Source organism: Mandrillus leucophaeus, unplaced genomic scaffold (genome assembly GCF_000951045.1).
Source record: "Mandrillus leucophaeus isolate KB7577 unplaced genomic scaffold, Mleu.le_1.0 Scaffold1014, whole genome shotgun sequence".
Taxonomy (NCBI): Eukaryota; Metazoa; Chordata; class Mammalia; order Primates; family Cercopithecidae; genus Mandrillus; species Mandrillus leucophaeus.
Genome location: NW_012098255.1, coordinates 284,102 through 311,026, shown reverse-complemented (window position 1 = coordinate 311,026; position 26,925 = coordinate 284,102). Strand labels below are relative to the sequence as shown.

General features: G+C 51.3%; 4 protein-coding genes across 5 annotated transcripts in view; 3 read left to right on the top strand and 1 right to left on the bottom strand.

Annotated features, from left to right (window-relative positions):
* The first annotated feature begins 1,418 nt into the window (after positions 1-1,418).
* Positions 1,419-6,571, top strand: UFC1 (ubiquitin-fold modifier conjugating enzyme 1). The gene is made up of 6 exons (XM_011976265.1): positions 1,419-1,856; positions 4,713-4,780; positions 5,017-5,080; positions 5,333-5,409; positions 5,835-5,925; positions 6,132-6,571. The coding sequence occupies exons 1-6, from the start codon at positions 1,734-1,736 to the stop codon at positions 6,210-6,212; spliced, it is 504 nt and encodes a 167-aa protein (XP_011831655.1). The 5' UTR covers positions 1,419-1,733; the 3' UTR covers positions 6,213-6,571.
* A 633-nt stretch (positions 6,572-7,204) lies between these two features.
* Positions 7,205-13,444, top strand: USP21 (ubiquitin specific peptidase 21). The gene is made up of 13 exons (XM_011976251.1): positions 7,205-7,479; positions 8,335-8,955; positions 9,750-9,809; positions 9,982-10,102; positions 10,329-10,440; positions 10,633-10,788; positions 11,266-11,330; positions 11,588-11,691; positions 11,874-11,960; positions 12,250-12,321; positions 12,547-12,661; positions 12,748-12,862; positions 13,075-13,444. The coding sequence occupies exons 1-13, from the start codon at positions 7,411-7,413 to the stop codon at positions 13,163-13,165; spliced, it is 1,788 nt and encodes a 595-aa protein (XP_011831641.1). The 5' UTR covers positions 7,205-7,410; the 3' UTR covers positions 13,166-13,444.
* Positions 13,445-14,098: 654 nt separating this feature from the next.
* PPOX (protoporphyrinogen oxidase) lies at positions 14,099-18,925 on the top strand. Of its 2 annotated transcripts, none has more exons than XM_011976215.1 (13): positions 14,099-14,385; positions 14,554-14,648; positions 14,816-14,950; positions 15,089-15,204; positions 15,703-15,835; positions 16,144-16,288; positions 16,707-16,897; positions 17,374-17,434; positions 17,620-17,738; positions 18,117-18,227; positions 18,327-18,476; positions 18,613-18,655; positions 18,740-18,924. In XM_011976215.1, the coding sequence occupies exons 2-13, from the start codon at positions 14,562-14,564 to the stop codon at positions 18,880-18,882; spliced, it is 1,434 nt and encodes a 477-aa protein (XP_011831605.1). In that variant the 5' UTR covers positions 14,099-14,385; positions 14,554-14,561; the 3' UTR covers positions 18,883-18,924. The 2 variants fall into 2 exon arrangements, with proteins under 2 accessions (XP_011831605.1, XP_011831614.1); XM_011976224.1 differs by having other exon boundaries at positions 14,113-14,330; positions 18,740-18,925.
* A 90-nt stretch (positions 18,926-19,015) lies between these two features.
* The window catches only part of B4GALT3 (UDP-Gal:betaGlcNAc beta 1,4- galactosyltransferase, polypeptide 3), a 20,607-nt gene continuing 12,697 nt past the window's right edge, over positions 19,016-26,925 (bottom strand). The window contains exons 2-9 of the mRNA XM_011976239.1: positions 25,456-26,001; positions 24,480-24,625; positions 23,847-24,134; positions 23,033-23,268; positions 21,915-22,105; positions 21,661-21,783; positions 19,932-20,036; positions 19,016-19,794 (exon numbers count right to left, since the gene is read on the bottom strand). Coding sequence (XP_011831629.1) covers positions 19,521-19,794; positions 19,932-20,036; positions 21,661-21,783; positions 21,915-22,105; positions 23,033-23,268; positions 23,847-24,099 — 1,182 coding nt within the window. The 5' untranslated portion in view covers positions 24,100-24,134; positions 24,480-24,625; positions 25,456-26,001 and the 3' untranslated portion in view covers positions 19,016-19,520. The remainder of the gene's footprint in view (positions 19,795-19,931; positions 20,037-21,660; positions 21,784-21,914; positions 22,106-23,032; positions 23,269-23,846; positions 24,135-24,479; positions 24,626-25,455; positions 26,002-26,925) is intronic.

Sequence of the window (26,925 nt, the reverse complement as noted above, 5' to 3'; positions counted from 1 at the left end):
GCTCCTGACCTCAAGTGATCCACCTGCCTTGGTCTTCCAAGGTGCTGGGATTACAGCCTTGAGCCACCGCGCCAGTCAAACAGGATTTTAAATTAAAGCCAAAATTGCCAGTGCGGTGGCTCACGCCTGTAATCCCAGCACCTTGGGAGGTCAAGGCAGGGGGATCACCTGAGATCAGGAGTTCAAGAACAACCTGGCTAACATGGCGAAACCCGGTCTCTACTAAAAATACAAAATCGGCTGGGCGTGGTAGCACATGCCTGTAATACCAGCTACTCGTGATGCTGAGGCAGAAGAATCACTTGAACCCGGGAGGCAGAGGTTGCAGTGAGCCAAGATTATGCCATTGCAACTCCAGTTTGGGCAACAAGAGTGAAACTCCGTCTCAAAAAAAAAAAAAGCAAAAATTAATGTGTTTAGATTTTAAGACCAACTGGAATTTATTTATTTATTTTTGAGACAGAGTCTCACTCTGTTGCCCAGGCTGGAGTGCAATGGCCAATCTTGGCTCACTGCAACCTCCCAGGTTCAAGCAATTCTCCTGCCTCAGCCTCCTGAGTAGCTGGGACTACCGGTGCGTGCCACCACACCTGGCTAATTTTTGTATTTTTAGTAGAGACAGGGTTTCACCATGTTGGCCAGGCTGTTCTTGAACTCCTGACCTTGTGATCTACCTGCCTTGGCTTCCCAAAGTGCTGGGATTATAGGCGTGAGCCACTACGCCCGGCCTTGGAAGGTAACATTTTGCAAAAGGATTACTGAGTACTGTGTGCCATCCACTGGGGTTAGAGAGACAGGATTCCTTCCTAGATTAGTTAATTCCAGATCAAAACATGTCTAGGGGACTGGGCCAGGTGGCTCACACCAGTAATTCCAACACTTTGGGAGGCTGGGGCAGGAGGATCGCTTGAGCCCGGGAGATGGAGGATGCAGTAAGCTATGATCGTACCAATGTACTCCAGCCTGGGCAACAGAGTGAGACACTGTCTGAAAAAAATAAATAAATAAAAAAGTCTAGGACTCAGTGAATGGCTAGACTAAGGCTCAAATCTTGTAGTGATGTGTCTTTTGATTCTGCATGGTTTCTAATCTTTATCAGGAGTTAAAAACACACTTTAACAGGATAACTGCATCTAGAGGAAAAGTTCTTCATAGAGGAAACACATGAACTGCTCGTTTTAGGAAGGCAGTGCCTTGAAAAGTGCCTTGGGGTTGGGGGCTGGGGGAGAGATAGCTTTAGGAGAAATACCTAATGTAAACGACGAGTTGATGGGTGCAGCAAACCAACATGGCACAAGTATACCTATGTATCAAACCTGCACGTTGTGCACATGTACCCTAGAACTTAAAGTATAATAATTATAATTAAAAAAAAAAACTAACTAAATGAAAGTGCCTTGAGCAGCCTGAAGTTCTAAGAGCTTTCCAAGTTTGGGAAGGTGTCCGGGTTTTCTGCGATTACTTCTCTGAGCATGAACGGAAGTTACCCTTTGTGCCTTCTGCGGTGATTTTAATGATAGGTGTCATATATAGGTCTGAGTAATCTGTTTACATTCTGTTCTTCTCGATGCACTCACAAGCGGGTAACTAGGTGACAAGAAAACAAAGATCTTATTCAAAAGACAAGTCTTACGGCAACCCAACGTCTCATATTCCCATAGTAAAGATGGCGGCGCCTTGAGGTAAGCTACAGGCAACACCACTTCCGCGTTTCTCTTGCGCCCTGGTCCAAGATGGCGGATGAGGCCACGCGACGTGTTGTGTCTGAGATCCCGGTGCTGAAGACTAACGCCGGACCCCGAGATCGGGAGTTGTGGGTGCAGCGACTGAAGGAGGAATATCAGTCCCTTATCCGGGTTAGTTGTGTTTCTACAGTCTAACGCGTAGCAGAAGGGTTGGGAGACATCAGGTGTCCTCAATAATACGCTCCGTGTGGAAGCCGCTTCCGGTTTTTAAGTTTAACGCCCAAATTCATAGAAATGGGACTGTTGCGGGGTTCGGGGACTTAGGAGGGATGGTGGGGAGAGGGCAAAAAAGACTCAGGTGAGTTTCACAGTGGGGCCAGACCTTGCGGCTAAAAGCAGCAGTTATTTTAGGGATACGCTTCCCCGGAAGGTGACGTGTCTCCCCGGCTCCAGGTGTTTGTTCAACTGGATGTAGGAGAGGTGGTCAGAAATCCTCAGGGCGCCAACTCCCAGTCCCCATCTCTCTGCCCCCTCTTTAACTCTTCACTCTTTTTTTAGGGAGTCTCGCTCTGTTGCTAGGTTGGAGTGCAGTGGAGCGATCTCGGCTCACTGCAACCTCCGACTCCCAGGTTCAAGCGATTCTCCTGCCTCAGCCTCCTGAGTGCCTGCCTACAGGCACGCGCCACCACACCCAGCTAATTTTTGTAGTTTTAGTAGAGATGGGGTTTCACCATGTTGGCAAGGATGGTCTCGATCTCCTGACCTCATGATCCTGATCCACCCGCCTCGGCCTCCCAAAGTGCTGGGATTACAGGCGTGAGCCACCGCGCCTGGCCTCACTCTTCACTCTTTCAAATCACGTTAGGGCTGAAAATTCAAGTAGGTGTTAACTACAGAGAGTTGGGGAGTTTAGCTCATAGTTAGAAACGCTCTTCTCAGCTCTCTCTCTTCTGTGGAAGGTGAAAAAAGTTTGTCTTCCTTGTAGTTTCTGTCTGCTTCAAAGACCAGCAGTTCTAGTTCTCCTGCCTCATGTATTCATTCACTAAAAAAACCAAAAAATTACTGTGCACCTAGGGAGGAGATACCAAGCCGAATAAGGAGGAACTTACTGAGGTAGACAAAACCAGATCATTATAATACAGTGTTTAAGTGGAGAAAGAGACAGATGAGACAGATATGGATAGATATAAAGCGAGAAATGGCTAGGATGGTTTTTGTTTGTTTGTTTTGTTTTGTTTTGTTTTTGAGATGGAGTCTTGCTCTGTCGCCCAGGCTGGAGTGCAGTGGCTCTATCTGGGCTCACTGCAAGCTCCGCCTCCCGGGTTCAGGCCATTCTCCTGCCTCAGCCTCCCAAGTAGCTGGGACTACAGGCGACCACCACCACGCCCGGCTAATTTTTTATATTTTTAGTAGAGACAGGGTTTCACCGTGTTAGCCAGGATGGTCTCGATCTCCTGACCTCGTGATCCGCCCACCTCAGCCTCCCAAAGTGCTGGGATTACAGGCGTGAGCCACCGTTCCTGGCCATGGGTAGGGTGTTTTGAGAGCATAACGGGAGATATCCAGTTTGCATTTGGTCAGGGAAGGTTTCCTGGAAGAGGTAATGCTTTAGCTGAAACTTAAAGAGTAAACATAAGTTAGCCTGATAAAACGTAAGAGTAGAATGACATTCAAGCCAAAAGGAACAGCATGAGCAAAGGCATAGAATCTAGAAACGGCACAGGCACCGCCATGATGTGTTTGAAGAAACAAAGTAGCTCAGAGTTGTTAGAGCATCAAATGTGAGGCAGAGAATGGTAGACAAAGCTAGGAGACAGGTTTGAGCACTTGAATTTTCTCTTGGAGGCTTTGGGATGCTGTTAAAGGATTTTAAGCTGAGAAACAACATGGCCAGGTTTGGGTTTAGATCAATTGCATTGGCAATAAGGGGAAAATACAATTGACAGGGACAAGACTGAAGGTAAGAGACAAGTTAGGAGGCTGTCATTAATCTCAGCAAAACAAAAGGCAATCTAAACTAGGCAGTTGTGAAGATAGAGAGGAGAGGTAGATTTGAAGAATATTCAGAAGGTAAAATTAGCATGACATCATAGATTAGTGTAGTAAGGGATAGGGAGGGTCAAGGATGATTCCCAGGTTTTTGCCCTGGGTGAATGCTCATACTGCCACCTGAAATTCATACTTCAGGAGGATAATTCTGGAAGTGTGTCTGAAGGAATATTATAAATTCCAGATAGAAATGCTGAGTTTGAAGTACCTGTGAAATGAAGGTCAAACTGTCAACATACAGTTGGATACTAAAGGCTAAAGTTCTGAGGAAAGAGCTGGACCAAAGATAAAAATCTGGGAGTTATTAGCATGTAGGTGCTAGTTGAAACCAGGACTATATGAGGCTAGAAGGAAGGGAGTTACCCAGGGAAGGAATCTACCATTAAATGAGTTGTGGGCTGAGGGCAGACACTATCAGAGAAGTGAGAGAAGAATCCAGATGATATCTTCAGGTCTTTTGTGCTTGCTAAATTGAGTGAAGCCCAAACATTCTGTTTTCTGTTCTGGACAAACCCCCACTTACCAGTATAGCCTTGTCTTCAGCATTGCTAATGTTAGAAAAATTAGGTAAACATATTAAGAAAAAGTAACCTGCCGGGTGCAGTGGCTCACGCCTGTAATCCTAGCACTTTGGGAGGACAAGGCAGGTAGATCACCTGAAGTCAGGAGTTCGAGACCAGCCTGGCCAACATGGCAAAACCCTGTCTCTACTAAAAATACAAAAATTAGCCGGGCATGGTGGTGCATGCCTGTAATCCCATCTACTGAGGAGACTGAGGAAGGAGAATCGCTTGAACCCGGGAGGTGGAAGTTGCAGTGACCCCAGATCGCGCCACTGCACTCCAGCCTGTGCGACAGGAGCAAGACTCCATCTAAAAAAAAAAAAAAAAAAAGGTAACCACATACTTTTCTTTTGAGGAGAGGGGGACCGCCCTTGGCCCTAACTACTCTCTCAAAGACCTCATTCTCTGCTTTCAGTATGTGGAGAACAACAAGAATGCTGACAACGATTGGTTCCGACTGGAGTCCAACAAGGAAGGGACTCGGTAGGTAGACCTTCCTGGGAGGTGTGGGGTGGGAGTCTTATATGAGTTAGGCAATTTGGTATCCTAGCGCCCACTACCAAAGCTGCCCTGTCTCATGTTAGCTGTCTCCACTCCCACAGCTCCAGAGTTCCCCAGTTCCCATCCTATGAGTCTCCCAGGCTGGTGGCCTAAGCCAAGTTGTCATTTGAGTATTGGAAGAATAGGCAAATTGGACTGAGGTTTGGTCTTTGTTACAGGTGGTTTGGGAAATGTTGGTATATCCATGACCTCCTGAAATATGAGTTTGACATCGAGTTTGACGTGAGTGTGATAGAGTGGGAAATATGAAGGTTAGTAGAAGGGGAGGGATTAGATGATTGGTAACAAGATATCCTTTCTTGAGCATAAGCATAAGTTATAGTTACTCATCTCCACGTCCAGAATCCTGGTATGGATGTGCTGCTTGGGGAGTTTTACTTAACATTTCAGTTTAACCAAGAAATATGTATGTCTGATTATATTAGTTCCTTTCTATCCTGATTCTGTTTTATTAAGGTTTTATACTTTCTCCAGATTCCTATCACATATCCTACTACTGCCCCAGAAATTGCAGTTCCTGAGCTGGATGGAAAGACAGCAAAGATGTACAGGTAGGACTGAATAGGAGATGGCAAAGAGTCAAAGAAGGCCTTAAGGAAGAACTTCGTGGCGGGAGGGAGATCATCAGGAAAAATAGCTAATGGATGCTTGGCTTGATGTCTGGATGATGGGATGATCTATGCGTAAATCACCATGGCACGTTTACCTGTGTAACAAACCTATACATCCTGCTTGTGCACCTCTGAACTTAAAAGTTGTAAGGAAAAAAAAAAAAAGGAAGAACTTTGGAGGCAGAGATTTTTCCAGGGTCTGCTGGCCTAGTGGGGTGCCAGGCCCTCCTCTGCTGAGCCTAGGCAAAGTACTTAGCTGACGTTGTTCTCAATTCTGATCACTAGTAGTCTTCCTATGCCCCCGAGGCTGCTGTGCTTTATGGTAAACTTTGCATGTCAACACCTTCTTCATGTCCCTCTTATAGGGGTGGCAAAATATGCCTGACGGATCATTTCAAACCTTTGTGGGCCAGGAATGTGCCCAAATTTGGACTAGCTCATCTCATGGCTCTGGGGGTAAGTTTTGTGTATTTGGCATAAAAGGAGGAAGAGGGGCTTAGGCCCTGAGCATTATAGGAAAAGCAGCTAAGAATAAAAGGAGTAACAGTGTTGTCCCTTAAGCATATCCCCCCAGAATCTGTCTCCAGGAGGAGACAGATTATTCTAATGGAATAAGAAGCATTGACTGGTAGTAATCTCACAGGATTTTCCTTGTATTGCAGCTGGGTCCATGGCTGGCAGTAGAAATCCCTGATCTGATTCAGAAGGGCGTCATCCAACACAAAGAGAAATGCAACCAATGAAGAATCAAGCCACCGAGGCAGGGCAGAGGGCCCTTTGATAGGCTACGATACTGTTTTCCTGTGCATCACACTTACCTAACTGCTTCCCCGGACACCCTCCACCTCTAGTTATTACTAAGTAGCTGCAGCAGTCATTGCTGGGGGAGAAACAAACAAACACCAACCAGTATTGCTACTTAGTTTCTAAGGCTGCACAGGGAAGGGAAAGACTGGGCTTTGGACAATGTAGAGGTAATTTATATCCGCCCCTAGGTGGAGCAACATGCGATCCTGGAGGCATGGGGGTAACTGAAAGTGAGTACATAAAGTCTTTCTGGTTCCTGGAGATAACCCATCAATAAAAGCCTCTTCCTCTGGTAGCCTGTGGTTCTCATTGGGAGCTGTTAACATAGGGCAAATGGGCTAAAACCTGAGGCACATGAACAGCTACGACCGGTTGGGCTGGGAGGGAGTCAGAAATAGGGGATGCTGTGGTCAGGAGTGGGAATGAAATGTTGACTATTCCCCCTGCTGCTCAGATCTGCCTTTGTCCTTTAGTGGTAAGCCATGCTTCGCCCTACTGTGTTAGCCTGCAAGAAGTGGTTTTGCAGGACCAGCACTTCCCGCCCTCCAGGGATCTTCCCATTCCTCTGTGAAGTGCTAGATGCTTCCCCACTGGTCTGCGGGCTGGACCCAGGCCTGCAGCTTGCCACACTTGCACCCCTGCTGTTTGGGAAGGATCTGTGCTATAAGCCTCGCAGTCATACTACGACTGTCAGATCTCCATCCCTATGGGCTACAGGATGGGGCGACGACACCCTATACCTCAGGGACTTGCTTTGGAGTCATGGATTAAAGAGCACTCTGGGCAGCGCTGAGAACTAGCGACCCTAAACTTGGCTGCGTTTCCATGGTGTCGATCGCGGAGCCGTGGGGCGGGCTCACGCAAGCGCCAAGGGGCCGGGTGGGAGGAGTTCGAGTGTGGATGCGCAGGCGCTTTGAGAGACGGTGAAGCCGGTGGCCGGTGGTCGGGCGGGACCAACAAAGATGGCGGCGGCCCCTGCGGCGGGAGCGATCTGGGCAACGGCTGCGGCTAAAGCTGCAGCCGGGCCCACTGAGGGGCTGCACGGGGGTAGTAGGGGGTGGCCCTGAACTGGGGCCTGGCCCCGGCTGGCCTCTCCCGCCGCCTCATCGGGGGACAGGTACGGGCCGGGGCGTTATGGCATGGCGGGGTGTGGGGGGGCGCAGAGGGAAGACTGCTCCAGACCCGAGAGGACACTCCACAAAGGCGCGTGGGGCCCGGCGGGGCCTGGGAGAACTGGGCTGGAGGGACAGCATCCCTGGACCGCGGGGAATACGCCGCCGGATTCCGTAGCCAATCAGCGGCCTCGGCCTTTCTGCCCTCGAGGGGGGCGGACCCGGCGAAAAGCCCTGCTGTGGTGGGAGAGGTGCAGAGATTAAGGGTCAAGGAGTTGTTCGTCCTGCATCCCCGACCACTGCCTCCTGAACCTCGACACCATGTCGGAGGTCGGAGGTGGGGGAGGGAATGGATCGTAAGTCCCCTATTTAGTCTGCTTCATTTGCAGCCCAGAGAGGCAGGGATTTGAGGATGGAGGACTGTCTTTTGGGCTGTTATTCTTGCATCTACACTACCATTTGGCTAGAGATCTTAAGTGACTCGAGGCACATCCTACTTTACTAGCCGGGTATGGGGTCCTATGTTACGTTAGAGCCGCCATAGGAGTTATCACTGGCTTTTCAGTAAAGCTGTATTCTGCAGGGAGGGGACAGGAGTATAGAAAGGGTCAAAGCCATGGGCTGCTATCTTTCATTCATTTGTTTACTCAATAGATACTAAGTATTTACTTTGTACCAAACACGATGCCAGGTACTGGGGATACATACGATGGCTGATTCGATAGATCTGGTTCCTGCCCTCAGTGCATATACTGCTCCCCACTTTCGTTGATGTGGTAGTGGTGATGACTGAGCCAACCTAATGTGGAAATGAGAGGACAGCAAGATTGTGGGTATGGAATGGGGCAAAGCAATAAGGGAAAATTAGTGTGGCAGGGTTCAGTACAGCAGCCTGGGTTCCCATTTCCCCCCATATTCAAATGCTGACACTCTCTTCTCCTCCCAGGTCCAGCCTGTGGTGTCCACAATGCCCCAAGCCTCTGAGCACCGCCTGGGCCGGACCCGAGAGCCACCTGTTAATATCCAGCCCCGAGTGGGATCCAAGCTACCATTTGCCCCCAGGGCCCGCAGCAAGGAGCGCAGAAACCCAGCCTCTGGGCCAAACCCCATGTTACGACCTCTGCCTCCCCGGCCAGGTCCCCCTGATGAACGGCTCAAGAAACTGGAGCTGGGACGGGGACGGACCTCAGGCCCTCGACCCAGAGGCCCCCTTCGAGCAGATCATGGGGTTCCCCTGCCTGGCTCACCACCCCCAACTGTGGCTTTGCCTCTCCCATCTCGGACCAACTTAGCCCGTTCCAAGTCTGTGAGCAGTGGGGACTTGCGTCCAATGGGGATTGCCTTGGGAGGGCACCGTGGCACCGGAGAGCTTGGGGCTGCACTGAGCCGCTTGGCCCTCCGGCCTGAGCCACCCACTTTGAGACGTAGCACTTCTCTCCGCCGCCTAGGGGGCTTTCCTGGACCCCCCACACTGTTCAGCATACGGACAGAGCCCCCTGCTTCCCATGGCTCCTTCCACATGATATCCGCCCGGTCCTCTGAGCCTTTCTACTCTGATGACAAGATGGTGAGGACTTGCCACACATGTGGCCTTCATGCCCATGTTCCTCTGTGCTTTCCTGCCATCCTCTGCCTTTCCCGTCCCCCATTTCCCTGAAGTTCCTTTCTCAGCCCTTCATTACAGCAGTTTGGACACACCTCTCCCTTGCTTAAATACCCTTGAGCCTCCTAGACCCTTTTTTGGGTTGTTGGTGACTCCCCAGCATGGTGTGCCCAGGGTCCCCAGGGAATTAGCCCAACTATTCAGAATTCTTCTTTGGGTCCCCAGGCCCTTACTTTCCCTTGTTGCACTTTCTCTACTGGGACTTTGCCTAGGCCTAATTAATCTCTGGAGCTAAAGAGAGGCGAGCTCAGAACATCTTAGCAAATGTGGTTGCACATTTTCTGAGCTAAGTAAGCTAGGCTGATTGCAGTTGGAGCCAGCAGCAGAAGGGCAAGAAGGGGCCACGGGGGCAGGAGGGGGTTTTGGGGGCAGAAAGGTGGGAGTGGTGAGCAGCTGGGCAACCATGCCGGTGCTGGGGGAGTTGCCCCAGGAGCTGCAACGTCGGCTAGCTGAGCAGAGGAGTAAGTGGGCAACAGGTGGGACAGCCATGGCTGAGTCCGTGGTACATTCAGCTGTGATGGGCTTACTGCTCATGACCAGTGAGGTAGGGAGACTAGAATACCTAGTGAGGGGAATAGGGTAGAGTTTGGGGATTAAACATGTATGGGATGGGGGAGGCAGTGGGCAGCATGCTGTCGAAAGGTTGAAGTGCTTGGTAGGATATATAAGAACTTGCCGATTGTATTCTGACCTTCCAGGCTCATCACACACTGCTTCTGGGCTCTGGTCATGTTGGCCTTCGAAACCTGGGAAACACGGTGAGAGCCATTCTCCTGTCTTTCCTCTCTAAAAGGAATGTGAAATGGTGCTGGGGGTGGGGAAAACCCGTGAGCTTGGGGAAGGCATGTGGAAGGAGAGTTCTGAGGCTCTTCTAAGGCTTCCTGGGTAGTGGTCTGGAGAGATAACAGCAGTGTCCCTACTGCTCTCCAGTGCTTCCTGAATGCTGTGCTGCAGTGTCTGAGCAGCACTCGACCTCTTCGGGACTTCTGTCTTAGAAGGGACTTCCGGCAAGAGGTGCCTGGAGGAGGCCGAGCCCAAGAGCTCACTGAAGGTGGGGCAACAACTCCTGCTCCCTCTGTTCAAGTCCGTTTTTCCCCAACCACTTGCAGGTCCATCTGCCAGTACTGGTGGCCCCCAACCCTTAAATCTGGCAGTTGTTTATCTACTTTTCCCAGTGCCTACTTTCCTAAAGGTTATTTTCTGCCCTCTGAGCCACATCTTGCTTGCCTCTTCCAGACATTAACCTTTGTTTCCCTTCCCTACTCCCATCCCAACAGCCTTTGCAGATGTGATTGGTGCCCTCTGGCACCCTGACTCCTGTGAAGCTGTGAATCCTACTCGATTCCGAGCTGTCTTCCAGAAATATGTTCCCTCCTTCTCTGGATACAGGTGGGAGAGCTGGAGGCTATGGGATTTCTCTCTGGCCATGTCTGGGGGTAGGGCCAAGCAAGGGCCCTGGCAGCATTGTTCTGAGCTTTGAGATGTTCTTCATCCAGGAAGTGGGGACCGGTATCTGGGCAGGGAATAGTGTCTGTGGACTAGGAGGGGAGTCAGTTGCCCATACTCTTTGTCTGGCTGTAGCCAGCAGGATGCCCAAGAGTTCCTGAAGCTCCTCATGGAGCGGCTACACCTTGAAATCAACCGCCGAGGCCGCCGGGCTCCACCAATCCTTGCCAATGGTCCAGTTCCCTCTCCACCCCGCCGAGGAGGGGCTCTGCTAGAAGAACCTGAGTTAAGGTAAGGGTCGTTCCCTCTACCTCCTCTCCCCAGTAGTTTATCAGCAGCATTTACACTTCATAGAACTGAACTAGTCAAGATGGAAGATGTAGGGTCCAGGAAAACCCTTTAGTATAGAAAATAGTGTGAGAAGCAGCGTAGAAGTAGAAGGAAGGAAGAGGGGGAGTCTAAGGGAGCAGATGGAGGCAGAAGATCATGCTAGGGATGTCACCAAATTGAAGAAGGGGATAATTAATTTACAGGTTGAGGAAGACAGCATATTCTTCCCTTGTGTACAATCCTTCCTTTTCCTCTCACCTCAGATTTCCCCAGAAAGTTCATTGAGGCATTATTCCTTTGACTTTTCCTTGAAATATAGGGAAGAAGCAGGGGTGTGGGTGGGGTGTAGGGCTCTGTGGGTCGTTACAGTGGGTGTTGGGGGTGCCCAGTGTTCTTGCTGTCTCATGGATGCTCCCCACTTCCTTTGATCTGTGGTAGTGATGATGACCGAGCCAACCTAATGTGGAAACGTTACCTGGAGCGAGAGGACAGCAAGATTGTGGGTATGGAATGGGGCAAAGCAATGAGGGAAAATTAGTGTGTGAGGGGGGTTCAGGCTTGGGGGGAAAATTGATACTATCGAGGGGTATGGGAAGAAGACTGGATGATGCAAATGTGAAGCTGTGTGAAGAGTTGATTAGGAGTGTTGGTAGTGGGAAAGGAAGGGTCAGGCAAAGGGGCAGAAAGAGATAGAAATCCGAGAAATCATCTCATAACATCCAACAATGACCTTTTCTCCTGTCCCTGTGCTTCTGTCTAGACCTGTTTGTGGGCCAGTTGAAAAGTTGTCTCAAGTGCCAGGCCTGTGGGTATCGCTCCACGACCTTCGAGGTTTTTTGTGACCTGTCCCTGCCCATCCCCAAGGTGGGATTCCAGAGGATTCCGGGGTGGACAGGACAGGGGCTCTGTGACCCAAGCCTACCCACCCCCAGAGTGTGGGCAGGAACCCTGTGGGTTTCTGGAGCAGAACTGAAGCCTGGATTGATTGAGAAGAGTTGGAAAAGGAAATTCAGAACATGTTGACCTTTCTTCCCCTTTTCCCCCAGAAAGGATTTGCTGGGGGCAAAGTGTCTCTGCGGGATTGTTTCAACCTTTTCACTAAGGAAGAAGAGCTAGAGTCGGAGAATGCCCCAGTATGTGGAGGTTCACAAGGGATATAGTAAGGGTGGGAGACCTGGGGGGAGGGGGACTTCATGTGGATAAAATGGATTGCATGATGCCTTAATATGGGGAATAATATTTATGTATCTGGGTTTGTGTTGGAGTCTCAGATATGTTCTAGTACTCCTAGAGCAAAGGGGAGAAGCCGAGAGGATCCAGCCGTAATGAAGTGCATACGAAATTTATATGTGGATTGGAGTGTCAGAAAAGCCAATTGAGGTTAGGAGCACATTAACCTAACACTGTTTGCCATTTATTCAGGTGTGTGATCGATGTCGGCAGAAAACTCGAAGTACCAAAAAGTTGACAGTACAAAGATTCCCTCGAATCCTCGTGCTCCATATCCTAATCTTCAGATTCTTACTTCTCTTAGGATACCTCCCATACATTCTCTTTCCTCACCCTCCATGTTTCCAGAGAATTGAATTTTCCTTAGGAAAAGCCTGCCACCCCCTTTTCCACAAGCTACTCCCAGTGTTTTGGGAGTGGGGAGAGGACAGCTTTCAGGACAGAAGTCCCCCTTAGAGGCCCACTGCCTCCCAACTGCTCCTTAACCAGGGCTTAGATCTGAATCGCTTTTCTGCCTCCCGAGGCTCCATCAAGAAGAGTTCAGTAGGTGTAGACTTTCCACTGCAGCGACTGAGCCTAGGGGACTTTGCCAGTGACAAAGCCGGTGAGTCTGGTGGGGAAAGTCCTAAGGAGCCAAAGGAGTGGGGGCACAGCTCTGATTGTAGAACTTGATCATCTCCAACCCCGCAGGAAGTCCTGTATACCAGCTGTATGCCCTTTGCAACCACTCAGGCAGCGTCCACTATGGCCACTACACAGCCCTGTGCCGGTGCCAGACTGGTTGGCATGTCTACAATGACTCTCGGTGAGAACAGCCTCCTATTTACATCTTGCCCCATTCCCACTCAGCCCTGACACCCTCCCCTTCTATGAAGTCCCAGGAGAGCAGAGTGCCAGGTGAAAGGAGAGGCGGAGGTCTTGCCTGATCTCTTCCTGGATGCTCTGAGGTTCGGTCTTGAGGGAGAAGGGAGTAAACAGTAATGACCACAACCCTTTCCCGATCTCCCTTTTTCCTAGTGTCTCCCCTGTCAGTGAAAACCAGGTGGCATCCAGCGAGGGCTACGTGCTGTTCTACCAACTGATGCAGGAGCCACCCCGGTGCCTGTGACACCCTCTCTAAGCCCTGGCACCTGTGAAGCCCTTTAAACACCCTTAAGCCCCAGGCTCCCCGTTTACCTCAGAGACGTCTATTTTTGTGTCTTTTTAATCGGGGAGGGGGGAGGGGGTGGTTGTAGCTCCATTATTTTTTTTATTAAAAAATACCCTTCCACCTGGAGGCTCCCTTGTCTCCCAGCCCCATGTACAGAGCTCACCAAGCCCCTGCCCGTGTACAGCCCCCAGACCCTCTGCAATATCACTTTTTGTGAATAAATTTATTAAGAAAAAATGATGTGCTTATTTGTATTTTTGCTTAGGGAGTGACAGAAAACTGGGCCTAATTGGAGTCTTCCTGGGACCCAAGTTCCCTCTCTAATAGGTGGGGGCGCTCTCAGATCCAAGGGGGAAGGTTTCGGAGATGGTGCTGGACCCGGACCTGTGCCCCCCAGCAGTGTACGTTAAGCACTGGGAGGAAAAAGAGGGAAGGCATACTTGAGGCTGCGTGCAGGCTCTGGGGCGTCTGGTTTGGTCGGCGATGGGGGATGCCGCTGTTGACAAACACTGGGTACGTTGCCGGGTGGCCCTAGCTCCCGTAGGCCCGGTCTGTTGCTAACATCAAGGAGCTGTTTATGGAGCCACCTCCCAGTGGACTGGCTTCCAGTGTCCCTATCTATTCTCCCTACGACCAAAGCTCCTGGGGCCTTCCCTCTAGAGTTGTCACCCTAGCTGGACCTGGGAAACTTGTGCTGGGGAACGCTAACTCCAGCATTAAGCGCTCGTCGCCTCGGTCCTGAGGAGGGCAGTGCCGGGTAGGGCCGCTCACTCCCAGCTCGGAGCTGACGCGGTTAACCTCAAGCTCTCACAGCTGCTGTCGCTCCGCCTCTGCCAGTTCAATGTTTTCATTGGTGAACGTGATCCGGGACCTTCCAGGGCCTGCCAATCCAGATGTAGGAGAAATATGGTCAGGCGCGTGCCGCGAGAACAGAGTGGACGGAGAGTAGGAGAGACCGAAAAGGCTGGGGGTGGGAATAGCGGATTTGAAGCACTTTTTGGCCTACCGAGGCGTGGCAAACAGAGCGCCTCAGAACTCAGGCATACTGCCCGCCGCCCCGAGCCCTGCGAGGGCCGATAGCGAGGGTGTGGCCCTTATCTGCACCCAGCGGAGCGCCGGCGGGGTACGGTCTTAGGACCTCGAGCTCCTTCTGCCTCATTTTTTCTCCTCTCTTGTGGGTGAGTCCTGGCCCCTGGACGGGGACCTCACTGTTCCACCAGCCCATCTGTGCACACTTAGTTTCCCTTAAAGCAGTGAGTGACCGGGGATAGAACGCAAAACCGGCGGGGCTTCTGGAGCGCAGGGTGTCCCCGGTCTGCCTGTCCATATGGCCCCCTTTCCCCCAGGTTTCCCCATGGGCCGGACCGTGGTCGTGTTGGGCGGAGGCGTCAGCGGCTTGGCCGCCAGTTACCACCTGAGCCGGGCCCCGTGTCCCCCTAAGGTGAGTGCTCCACCTGTGCCAGAGGGAGCTTCATTTAATGCTATTTTCCCATTTCCATCAAAAGTTAGATGGATCCTGGCCCTCTGAATGTGCCTCTTCCCCTCCCCTCCTGACCTATCCCCGGCGGCTACAGGCGGTGCTGCAGTGTCGCTCCCTCTTGTCGCCAGGTGGTCCTGGTGGAGGGCAGTGAGCGTCTGGGAGGCTGGATTCGCTCTGTTCGAGGCCCGAATGGTGCTATCTTTGAGCTTGGACCTCGGGGAATTAGGCCAGCGGGAGCCCTAGGGGCCCGGACCTTGCTCCTGGTGAGAGGCTTGTGGGATGTCTAGGAGAGAGGTTGTGGAGGGGGCTTCCATTGGGGAATAGAGTTTAGAGGGGGAAGTATGTTTGGTGGGTCAGACCTTCCCTTAGTTTCTCCTCTTCTGAGGGCCTGTGGAGAGCAGGTTTCTGAGCTTGGCTTGGATTCAGAAGTGCTGCCTGTCCGGGGAGACCACCCAGCTGCCCAGAACAGGTTCCTCTACGTGGGCGGTGCCCTGCATGCCCTGCCCACTGGCCTCAGGTAACACCAGCACCTCCGCTGCTTTTACTGTGCCCTCATCCTCATATGCCTTCCATTTCTTTCTTTCTTTTTTTTTTTTTTTTTTTTTGAGACGGAGTATCGCTGTCGCCCAGGATGGCGTGCAATGGTGCGATCTTGGCTCACTGCAACCTCCGCCTTTCGGGCTCAAGCGATTCTCCTGCTTCAGCCTCCCGAGTAGCTGGAACTACAGGTGCCCACCACCACGTCCGGCTATTTTTTGTATTTTTAGTAGAGATGGGGTTTCACCATATTGGCCAGGCTGGTCTCGAACTCCTGACCTTGTGATCCGCCTGCCTCGGCCTCCGAAAGTGCTGGGATTACAGACGTGAGCCACCGTGCCTGACCTGCCTTCCATTTCTTCATCTCCCTGTCAGCCTTCCCAGCAAAAGGAAGCCAAATGAGTGGAAATGACCCCAGCGCCTGAAGCTGGGGAGGTATGTCAGGAGCTTCCCCCTCACTAAGTCTTTCTCCATGCAGGGGGCTACTCCGCCCTTCACCCCCCTTCTCCAAACCTCTGTTTTGGGCTGGGCTGAGGGAGCTGACCAAGCCCCGGGGCAAAGAGCCTGATGAGACCGTGCACAGTTTTGCTCAGCGCCGCCTTGGACCTGAGGTGACACTTGCCCAGAGGCCCCAAACCTCTTCCCTCCTAAACCAGCTGCAGAGCTCCCTGTTCAAATCTACCACGTAGGGGCTCTTCTGTATCATTTGGAGATGCCCTCTTCTCTTCATATCCCACCCCCTCATAATTCCCAAAACTCATTATTGGGAGTGAAGGCCTTCACTTCCATCCTTCTGTCATAGTGGGAATGTCTCCCAAACCAAACCCTATCCCACCCCCATTCCCTACCAAATACGGGCTGTGGAAATCAGTCAGTGTAGATTATTCTTTGGCTCCTTAGTCCCAGTCTCACCCTTAAGGTGGCGTCTCTAGCCATGGACAGTCTCTGCCGTGGAGTGTTTGCAGGCAACAGCCGTGAGCTCAGCATCAGGTCCTGTTTTCCCAGTCTCTTCCAAGCTGAGCAAACCCATCGTTCCGTATTACTGGGCCTGCTGCTGGGGGCAGGTGAGGGGGGATTGATTCAAAGGGTGAAGATATTAAGGACTGCCAAAGTGAGGGAGTGGGGACAAAGGGTGCTATTCAATGATTCTTTTTTTCTTTTTTGAGACAGAGTCTTGCTCTGCTACCTAGGCTGGAGTGCAGTGGTGCAATCTCAGATTGGCTCATTGCAACCTCTGTCTCCCAGGCTCAAGCAATTCTCCTGCCTCAGCCTCTTAAGTAGCTGGGATTACAAACATGTGCCACCACTCCCAGCTAATCTTTGTATTTTTTTTGGTAGAGACGAAGTTTCACTATGTTGGCCAGGCTGGTCTCAAACTCCTGACCTCAAGTGATCCACCCGCCTCCGCCTCCTAAAGTGCTGGGATTACAAGTGTGAGCCACTGCATCCAGCCTCAATGATTCTTCTTTGCTTCCTCTGCAGGGCGGACCCCACAGCCAGACTCAGCACTCATTCGCCAGGCCTTGGCTGAGCGCTGGAGCCAGTGGTCACTTCGTGGAGGTCTAGAGATGCTGCCTCAGGCCCTTGAAACCCACCTAACTAGTAGGGGGGTCAGTGTTCTCAGAGGTCAGCCAGTCTGTGGGCTCAGCCTCCAGGCAGAAGGGCGCTGGAAGGTAGGGGAACCCCTGGGGTGTAATGAACCTGTTAGTGTGTCCATCTTTATCCAAGTGGTTTAACTAGGCCAGGGCCAATAGGACTGGAGTTCCTCGTTGTTTTCGTGCCTTAGAAGCTACTTAGACATGGGCTACCCCATAATCCTAGGCCCTATTTGTGAACCTTCCTCAAAGAGCCTATGCAAGTCTGTGGATAGAAGTAGTACTTATAAGTGGCTTAGAGATAGGGGAAAGAACCCAGCTTCGCTGAACATTTCAGAACAGCCACACTGGCCTGTCTCGTCCACTTCCTGGAGTACACAGAGAAATAATTTTTTTAATGAAGTCTACACAGTTACCCATTCTCTTCATCCTGGGTCAGTACAGTCTCCCCAGCCACATGGGTGCCTGGGAAACTGAGAGTGAAGCACCAGAAGTCTCTTTTCACTAATCAGATTCTCATTTTCTGGGTCTTTCAAATGTTTTCATGCTCTTAGGTATCTCTAAGGGACAGCAGTCTGGAGGCTGACCACGTTATTAGTGCCATTCCAGCTTCAGGTAATGGGATAGCCACCTTCCCCTTCCCCAACCCCTACCAGTGAGAGGCAAAAGCTATACCTTCCTGGGTCAGCAGGACCACACCATGCCCCTGAACTGGTCATCTCTATGGGAGTCTAATCCCAAAGAGGACTGACAACTGTAATGGGAATGCCTCCTGAGTCAGGCCTCTGCCTGATCTCTAGTGCTTAGCGAGCTGCTCCCTGCTGAGGCTGCACCTCTGGCTCGTGCCCTGAGTGCCATCACTGCGGTGTCTGTAGCTGTGGTGAATCTGCAGTACCAAGGAGCCCATCTGCCTGTCCAGGTATGATAAAGGGATGGAGAGGCCGGGCATGGTGGCTCACACTTGTAATCCCAGCATTTTGGGAGGCTAAGGTGGGTGGATAAGGAGGTCAGGAGTTTGAGACCAGCCTAGCCAACATGGTGAAACTCCATCTCTATGAAGAATACAAAAATTAGCCAGGTGTGGTGGCTCATGCCTGTAATCCCAGCTACTTGGGAGGCTGAGGCAGGAGAATCGCTTGAACTCAGGAGGTGGAGGTTACAGTGAGCTGAGATCTCGCCATTACACTCCAGCCTGGGTGACAGAGTGGGACTCTGTCCCCCGTCAAAAAAAATGGGAAGGAGAGACAGGCTTAACTGGAGCCCTTTCCTTCTGACGCATGAATGTCCTTCTCTCCAGGGATTTGGACACTTGGTGCCATCTTCAGAAGATCCAGGCGTCCTGGGAATCGTGTATGACTCAGTTGCTTTCCCTGAGCAGGATGGGAGCCCCCCTGGCCTCAGAGTGACTGTGAGAGGAGGAAACTTTGCCTAGTGGCATTTCCAGAGGGCTCCTCTGTGCTCCAGTGTAGGCAAGGCCAGACTGATCAGTGCTATATTCCCTCCCTAGGTGATGCTGGGAGGTTCCTGGTTACAGACACTGGAGGCGAGTGGCTGTGTCTTATCTCAGGAGCTGTTTCAACAGCGGGCCCAGGAAGCAGCTGCCACACAATTAGGACTGAAGGAGCTGCCAAGTCACTGCTTGGTCCATCTACACAAGGTAAGTTGGGATAAACTTCCCTCAGCTCTCCACTGAAGGCCTTGAAGACAGGGACTGGAACGTTGTCACTGTATGTCAGCCAAGGCCTAGGACATCAATAATAAACTTTTCCCTGCATCCTCTCCTCTCTTCTCAGAACTGCATCCCCCAGTATACACTAGGTCACTGGCAAAAACTAGGTAAGTTGGGAAAACAGCTGGGCTGAGGAGGGCCAAGGGCATCAGACCCCCAGCTATAACATTCCTTTCATCCTTTCCTTCTAGAGTCAGCTAGGCAATTCCTGGCTGCTCACAGGTTGCCCCTGACTCTGGCTGGAGCCTCCTATGAGGGGGTTGCTGTTAATGACTGTATAGAGAGTGGGCGTCAGGCAGCAGTCAGTGTCCTGGGCACAGAACCTAACAGCTGATCCCCAACTGCCACTCATGAAAATAAAAATGGCTGGAGCTTGGCTTGGTCTGGCTGTTCTATTACCTATAGGCATAAGAATGCGGGGGAGCAAAGAGGCAAAGTGTGCCTGGGATGCAGAAAGTAAGAGCAGATGCAAGACAAAGTCCTTTATTAGAAAATATATCAAAATCCCAGCCCTCTGAGCCAGGACCAGAAGGGGGAGCTATTCCAGCATGGGCAGAAAATGCCCGGGGAGGGGCTTCCTTCACCAAACAACTTCCCAGGAACCATAAATAGAATAAATATTCACAGAGGTCCCAGGAGAAGCCAGATCACTCTTCTCTTTATGGAAGAGGAAGGGGCTTGGGGTCCAGCCCTGCTCCTACCCTAGCGGCAGGGACTCCCAGGAATCGTCACATAAAATCATGACATCAAGGATTCACAGTCATAACCCCCACAGGAGACCCTAGAGAGAGGGACCCCTCAGGTCTACGGGAGCCCAGCTCCAGTCCAGCAGTGAGGAGAGGCCCCTTCCCCCTAGCACGGCACCAGAGTTCAGTTCCCCCGCATCCCTCTGAGAACAGTGAGGAGCTGAGGGTGGGGAGAATACAACCCCATGAATTCGGTTTCATGATTAAGGTAGGCAGGAAGGAGGAGTCAGTGTGAACCTCGGAGGGCTGTGTGGTTGGCAGTAGGTGGAGGCCCAGGCCTGGATGGGGGCCGGCGTTGCAGCATCTCTTGACGGAAGGCTTGGGAGGAACCAGGTGGGTAACGGGGCCCAGAAGGAGCCCGAGGACCCCGAGGGTCAGTCCCAATGTCTGCTGTGATGTTGGTATAAAGAGGCCCCAGCTCTCGAGCCAGCAACTGGTATGTCAGTGAGTTCATCCCATCTTGCGTCCAGGAATTCTGGGTACGGACCAGGAGGTCAAATCTGAGGGTTAGAGGTTGGAGACTAAGACCCAGAAAAGAACAGCCAGAAATCTAGGGACCTTTAGGAGTTTCCTGGCTAGGGGTACAGAACCCTAAGGATTCAGTAACAATTCCCAGGCAGTCCTTCCTTCTTCCTACCTGTGGGGATTTTCCTCGTTGCCCTTATCTCCTCGGTGTTTCACCATCTTATAGTGTCCTACAGATGTGGGGGGCCGAGAGATCTTCATCCCAGCCAGGCGCACCCTATGGGAAAAGTGAGGGGATCATGGGGGATCCAGAGTAGAGGAAAGCAAGGAAGAGATTAAATGTTTCTGTACACAAAAAAACAACTATTACTCAGTAGGCAAAAAAACAAACAAACAAAAAAAAACCCCGAAGTCAAACAGAAAGAAGAAAATGGCTGAAGAGAATATAAAAGCTGGATGTATCCAAATCCTCAGGGCCCAGTGCCAGTCTCCCTAGGGCCTTCAAACAGTTGGCAAAGGTAGGTTTGTACCTACTCCCTTGGCTTCCTAAAGGGCTCCTAGGAGCTGCCCTTGCAGTCTAGGAAGGATGCCGAGAGAGGCCATTCTGTTAAAAGGATAAGAAAAGCCTGGGAGTTGCAGACCCAAGCTCAGCAATTCTTAGAATAGTGACTGAGCTACCCCAGCTTCTCTCCCACATCCCCCATGTTAAGAAAAAGGTAGGCCAGGTGCAGTGGCTCACACCTGCAATCCTAGCACTTTTGGATGCTGAGGCAGAAGGATCACTTTAGGCCAGGAGTTCAAGACCAGCCTGGGAAAATAACGAGACCTTGTCTCTAGGGGAAAAAAAAAACAACGAAAGAAAGAAAAGAAAAGGATAGAGCCAGGTAATCAGGACCTTGAAAGAAACAAACTTCAAGGCCGGGCGCGGTGGCTCAAGCCTGTAATCCCAGCACTTTGGGAGGCCGAGACGGGCGGATCACGAGGTCAGGAGATCGAGACCATCCTGGTTAACACGGTGAAACCCCATCTCTACTAAAAAAAAATACAAAAAAAACTAGCTGGGCGAGGTGGCGGGCGCCTGTAGTCCCAGCTACTCGGGAGGCTGAGGCAGGAGAATGGTGTAAACCCGGGAGGCGGAGCTTGCAGTGAGCTGAGATCCGGTCACTGCACTCCAGCCTGGATGACAGAGCGAGACTCCGTCTCAAAAAAAAAAAAAAAAGAAACAAACTTCACATCTGACACACAGAAGCATGGAGTGCAGATGGCCTGGGAAGGAACTAGAAGCATACTTATGTATATTTACAATTCACTGGGTATTTCACACACATACAGAGGATGAAAATTCAGAGATGTCATCACAGAGGACACAGGGGGAACGGAGGCAATTGGTCCTGCATACCAAGCCCTAATATTCGTACCACAGACATGAAATTGGGTCAGCTGAGGCTGAAGGTCAGAATGTTTCACATGCTAAAAATGAGTTGGCCCTGTGCCAGTGGCACAGGCCTCTTACAAAGTGATTCTGGGAACACAGAGCAGAGCCCCTCTGTCTTAACCCCATAGGAAGTGGTCTGGCTGGAACCCTAGCAGAAGGCAAGACTAAACTGTCTCTGGGCCCCTTTCCAGTTCTGGAATCCAGCGATACTATTTCCTATTGATCTTATGTCCTCTCCCAAGAACAAACTAACCAGGAGACTGAAGGAACAAACTAACCAGAAGATACAATGGGCAGCAGCATGCAAGCCTGCTCTGGGTATCCTAAAAAGCCTAAGGGAAAGGAATGGGCTCAGTGCAGGACCAGGGAGCTAAAGGTTAGTGTTGAAGGGATATGGCCAAAGGTGGTCTTAGAGGACAGGGATCCAGACTGGGGTCAGGAGGGAAGAAGTGGCAGGAAGTCTGACCTGGTAGCAATGTCATCATCCTCACCACCCCAGCCCCAGTATTCATTGGGGAAGCCATTCATCTTCAGGTACTGGTCAGGAGTAAGCGCCGAGACTCCTCCGAAGTACTGGGGGTATGGGAGGCTAGGGAGAGAAAGATCCTTGCATGCCCCAAGTCTTCTGGGGAGACATCCCCAACCACAATCCCCTTGACTCTCCTCCTTCCACAGGATGGTAGGCTTCCCTGTTTCCCAGTACCCTTCCATGCTCTCTACCTGTATCCAAACTTGTTCATAGCAACAGCAACATGGCGGGGTCCCCGGGGGTCACACACATACAGATTGTGGTCATTTTCTGGCAAGAGGTCCACATCATGCAAGAACAGGCAGTCCCACTCTTCATCACGCAGGGCCTCTCGCACCCCAACATTGAGCAGTTTTGCCCTGTTAAATGTTCCATTTCCAGCCTGGAAGATAATGGAGGGGGACCAGACTATGTCTGTAGTGGCATAAAAAAGACGGGGCTAAAGAATAAAAGTGAAGGCCAGGCACAGTGGCTCGTGCCTGTAATTCCAGCACTTTGGGAGGCCAAGGTAGGCGGATCACAAGGTCAGGAGATTGAGACCACCCTGGCTAACACGGTGAAACCCCATCTCTACTAAAAATACAAAAAATTAGCTGGGCATGATGGTGCACGCTGTAGTCCCAGCTACTTGGGAGGCTGAGGCAGGAGAATGGTGTAAAACCCGGGAGGCAGAGCCTGCAGTGAGCCGAGATCGCGCCACTGCACTCCAGCCTGCGCGACAGAGTAAGATCTCAAAAAAAAAAAAAAAAATAAAAGTGAAAAGAGGGAAATCAAAGTGGGGTGGAGGGCAAGGAGAATGAAAAAGAAAGACTATCTTTTTCATTTTTCCACTTAGTCATTTGACAAATCTTGCTTGTGTATTGATATGGGCCTGATACTTAGATGCTGCTGTCTAACATTTAATCCTGACAATCAGCAACCAACAATGGTGTGGTGTGGAACAGGTGGTATATTAGTTATCTTTTGCTCTTTTCTCATGTTAGATGTTTAAGTATCTTGCTCAGAGTCATAGATGTTAACGAGTGACGGAACTAGAATTTTAGCCCTATCGTGTCCAATTCCAACTCTGCAAAAGCCATTCAATAAAGGAAAAATCACAGAAGAGTGTAGGACAGTGGGAATAACCTAAACAGATTAAGGGGAAGTATGGGACTAACAAATTTGGAAGAACAGTGCCAGGTGCTTCTCCACACTCTAACAGTCTGGCCCTCTTAAAATTATTCTAGGGACCCATTAGATGAAAGTGGAGTGGCATGTGCTTGAGGCTTCCTTAGAAGAAAGGAAGTCAAAAAGGTGGAGATTGGGGTACCTGGTGGATGACATAGATGCCATAAGCAAGCTGCTGGCGCTGCAAGAAGGGGTGCAGGTGGTAGAGCAACAGGCGCAGGTGGTGCTCCCGGGCACGATGAGGCACAATGATGGCTGTTCGGGAGCGGGGCTCACAACCTGCAGGGCGGTACCGGCCCCCTGGTTCTACCCGGGGATTCCGCTCCACAATCTCTGCCAGTGATGGCACTGGGCTAAAGGACACCGACACAGGACCCACTGTTGGGAAGGAATGGCAAGTAGAGGGATCAGAGAGGCAAAGAGAAAAGAATCAAACTAGGGTCTGGGAATACCTCTGGCACTGGCAGTCTGGTTCTGGGGCTTAGTTCTCAGGGCTCACTCAGAAATCTCACATGCCTTGGATTCCCCATCACTGGGACAGCTCTACAAAGGCTGGAAGGTGCAGGATCCTTACCTAGCCTTCTCTTCTTATTTTAGGGTTGCATAACTCTCCTGTCTCACAGGGTTGGAAGCTATAGTTGAAGGCTGGAGAGAACAGGACTTGCAACTAATTAAACCAGGGCTCATCTACAAGGAAAACAATTCCTAGCCTGGGGCAGGAAGAGCCCATAAAGGGGCAAGCAGTAGAAAGTGAAAACCCAATAGTCTAGTCTAAACTCCAAATTCAGAGTCCACTCTATCTCAACCTCAGCCCTCTATCTCAACCTCAGCCTACCTGCAGAGTCCATGATCCTCTTCTAAGTTCCACTTCTGCCACTCCATACCTCCCTATCCCCAAGCCTCCCTGTCCCCGCACCTTGTCCTTCCTTTCACCACCCCCTTCCTCCTGCACTTACCTAAGAGAGGAGATCGTTCTGGACAGTAGGGCAGACCTTGAGGAGCTGGAGGACCCCCTGGGGCCCCAGGAAGGTGACTGAGGTTACTGTAGACATCACGAGGGTGAGAATAGTCAAATGTCGGCCCCTGATCTCGGCCAAATAGGGCACTGAGACTTCGGAAGCCCCCCAGTGACAGGTACATCATGACAGCCAGCTGGGAGCCCACAAGCAGGGCCAGCGTGCAAGGCCGCTCCAGCAGCCTCCGCAACATCCTGGGGGTGAGATCTAGGGAGGGAGAGGGGAATTCTGGGGCTAGGCAGGAAGAGAGCAAGCCAGCAGAGAGGTCAGTAGGTAGGGTTGAAGGTGGTGCCAGGAGTAAAGAGGAAAAAGAGGCAAAGAACAAAGTCACAGAAGGGAGCACACAGGTGCACAGTCACGCAAGGAAACAAAATAGAATGTAACCACCAGTAACCCTACCACCTGTCACTTCAGCCCAAGTTTCACTCTCCTCTACCTCCCCCGAAACCACTCCCATCATCTACTGTCAGTCCTCACCCCCAAAAATGTTTACATCATTCAAATCTCATGTTCATTTCAGAAGGGTCTCTAGAGACCCCTCTTCCAATTTTGGAGGGGAAGAGATAGACTCACGTAGGTTCAAGCTGTCTTCTTACGGATCATGGGGGCTCCAGGGGGTCCCGGGGGGACAGAGATGTGAGGCATTATCTAAAATTGGAAATGTCACAGAGGGCAGAGAATGGCTCCATCCAGCACTCCAGCAGCGAATCTGGGACCAGCTGGAACAGAAGTGGTAAAGGATAACTAGCTACCTGCACCACCAGAGATCAGGATCAGGGTGAAGCTGGTTTCCCAGCAGGGGAAGTGAAGGAAAGTGGTTGGAAAGGAAGAGGAGCAGGAGATGGTAGGTCACTCGCCTCTCTCCCGTGCTACCCTGGAGTGATAAGTGTCAGGTTCATACTTAACCATCCCCGTACCCTTACCCCAACAGGACAGATTGGGGAGTGGGGACAGGGCAGCTAATGGAAACATTGTTTCCCCCAGGCCAAGAACCTGTTCAAGTGGCAACAGAGTCATGACAGGACCGTGGAGTGACCTAAGGAGTACTCAGGGCGAAGTAGGAAACAGGCTCCTTCTGTTCTTCATGTGCCTAGGTGCGAACTCCTCAGGTGCAGGGACCGTGACCACCTGGGGGCTGTAAGCGAACAGCCCCGAAGCTCGGCGGAGAGTAGGGTGGGGGTGGCGTCCTCCACCTTTTCTACCTTTCCCCTGTTCTAGCGGGGGTGGGGAGGAGGGTTACAGCTGAAGAGAAGGGGTGAAGGAGAGCAGGGGCAGAGACGGGTGGCTGGAAGGGCTCACCTGAAGGGGCGTGGTCCGCGCTGTGCAGGGGGTTAAAACCCAGCTCTTTCGGAGCACGCCCATCCTATCCCAGTCTCTTGCTTTTGCCCTACCATGCAACGTGAGCCCTCCCGGCCCCCGTCCATACTTCCACCTAGGACCCCGTCCCTGCTCAGGCTCGTCTCCAGGCGTTACCCAAAGCTTCTCACTCTCTCGAATGCCTAAACCTTTATCCCAGGCCTCCCCGCCCACGCGTCCCCAGCGAACATACCTGGTCTTTTGCTGCCTGTCGTCACCGCCACCCCAACAGCCGGGCAGGCATCGCTGTCGCCATCTTGGAAGCGGGCGCTGCGGGGGCGGGGCCTCGCGTCACGGGGCGGGGCCTCGGGGCTGAGCCACCCGGGCTGACTAGGCACCCGGTCCGAGACACCGTGTGGTCGGGGGTTTGTGCGGGAGCTGCGCCCGAGCCTACCCGCCTCGAACGCGTTGCAGGCGACGCTTTGGGAAGCGGGTGCGAGGGCTCAACTCCACTACGCAGACTGCTAGTGGGATTTCATTTCCTGCCCCTCAGATTTGTAAAAGCAGAAGCTCAAGCCATTCATTTTCCTCTGGGCCGAGACAGACCAAGAGGCTAGTGAGCCGGTTTCTGGTGCTCCGCTGACCTCGTTATCACCTGGGGGTTGGCTGAGCCCTCTCCCAGTGTGTCAGTGACACCCCCTGCAGCCTACTGCCACTTAGTATCAATAGTTCCTCACGCAGGCTACAGCGTCGCGGACCGCTCTAGAGCATTTTTGTATTCCCATGGTATCCCGCAGGCCTGGAAATAAAAAACGATTAGTTAATAAAACAATGAAACATTGAATGTGGAGGGAAAGGCAGCGTCTTCTTTAAAGTAAAATTGTGTTTCCTCAGATATTAGAGTAAAATGGATGCTCCGTTAACATGTAATATGTTTACGACAGACACTACCCCTAGCATGCTGTGTTCCTTAGAAGCAGATGTTCACGCTGAAGAAACAGAGACTTGAATAACTCACAGAATCTGCCCCAAAAGCCCATGGTCTTGTGTATCTTGTATGGAAGGAGGGATGTAAACAATATAAGGTGATAAATATGCTGGCCTAGAAGTGGCAACTCATTCATACGTGGAGACTCTAGAAAGGCTTCCTGGAAGTGACAGCTAATGGGAAACCTGAAGGACTTGTCTATAGCGTATCCTTCTGCTTTAAAGGTTCTGTTTTCATGGGAGTTATTTTACAATTCATGTAGGTAACTGATCTGTATGCAAATTCTGTCCTGTCTGGTAGAGGTTCAATTAACCTGCTATTCCCCACACTGTGCGGAAAAAAAGCAGTTTTGGCCTCCATTTTCATGTTCATTTCTGTTTTCCTGATCCATAAATATGTCCGTTGTCTAGATTTTCTCTTGTATTAATTATAACATCTGCTAGTTTCTTCATGAGTTAAGTGAAATCAACACATGTTCATTTTTTTCTTAATTTCTTTTTTCTTTTCTTTTCTTTTTTTTTTTTTTTGAGACGGAGTTTCGCTCTTGGTTCCCAGGCTGGAGTGCAATGGTGCAATCTCAGCTCACTGCAACCTCTGCCTCAGCCTTCCTGAGTAGCTGGCATTACAGGCGTGCGCCACCATGCCCGGCTCATTTTGTATGTTTAGTAGAGACAGGGTTTCTCCATGTTAGTCAGGCTGCTCTCGAACTCCCGACCTCAGGTGATCCACCTGCCT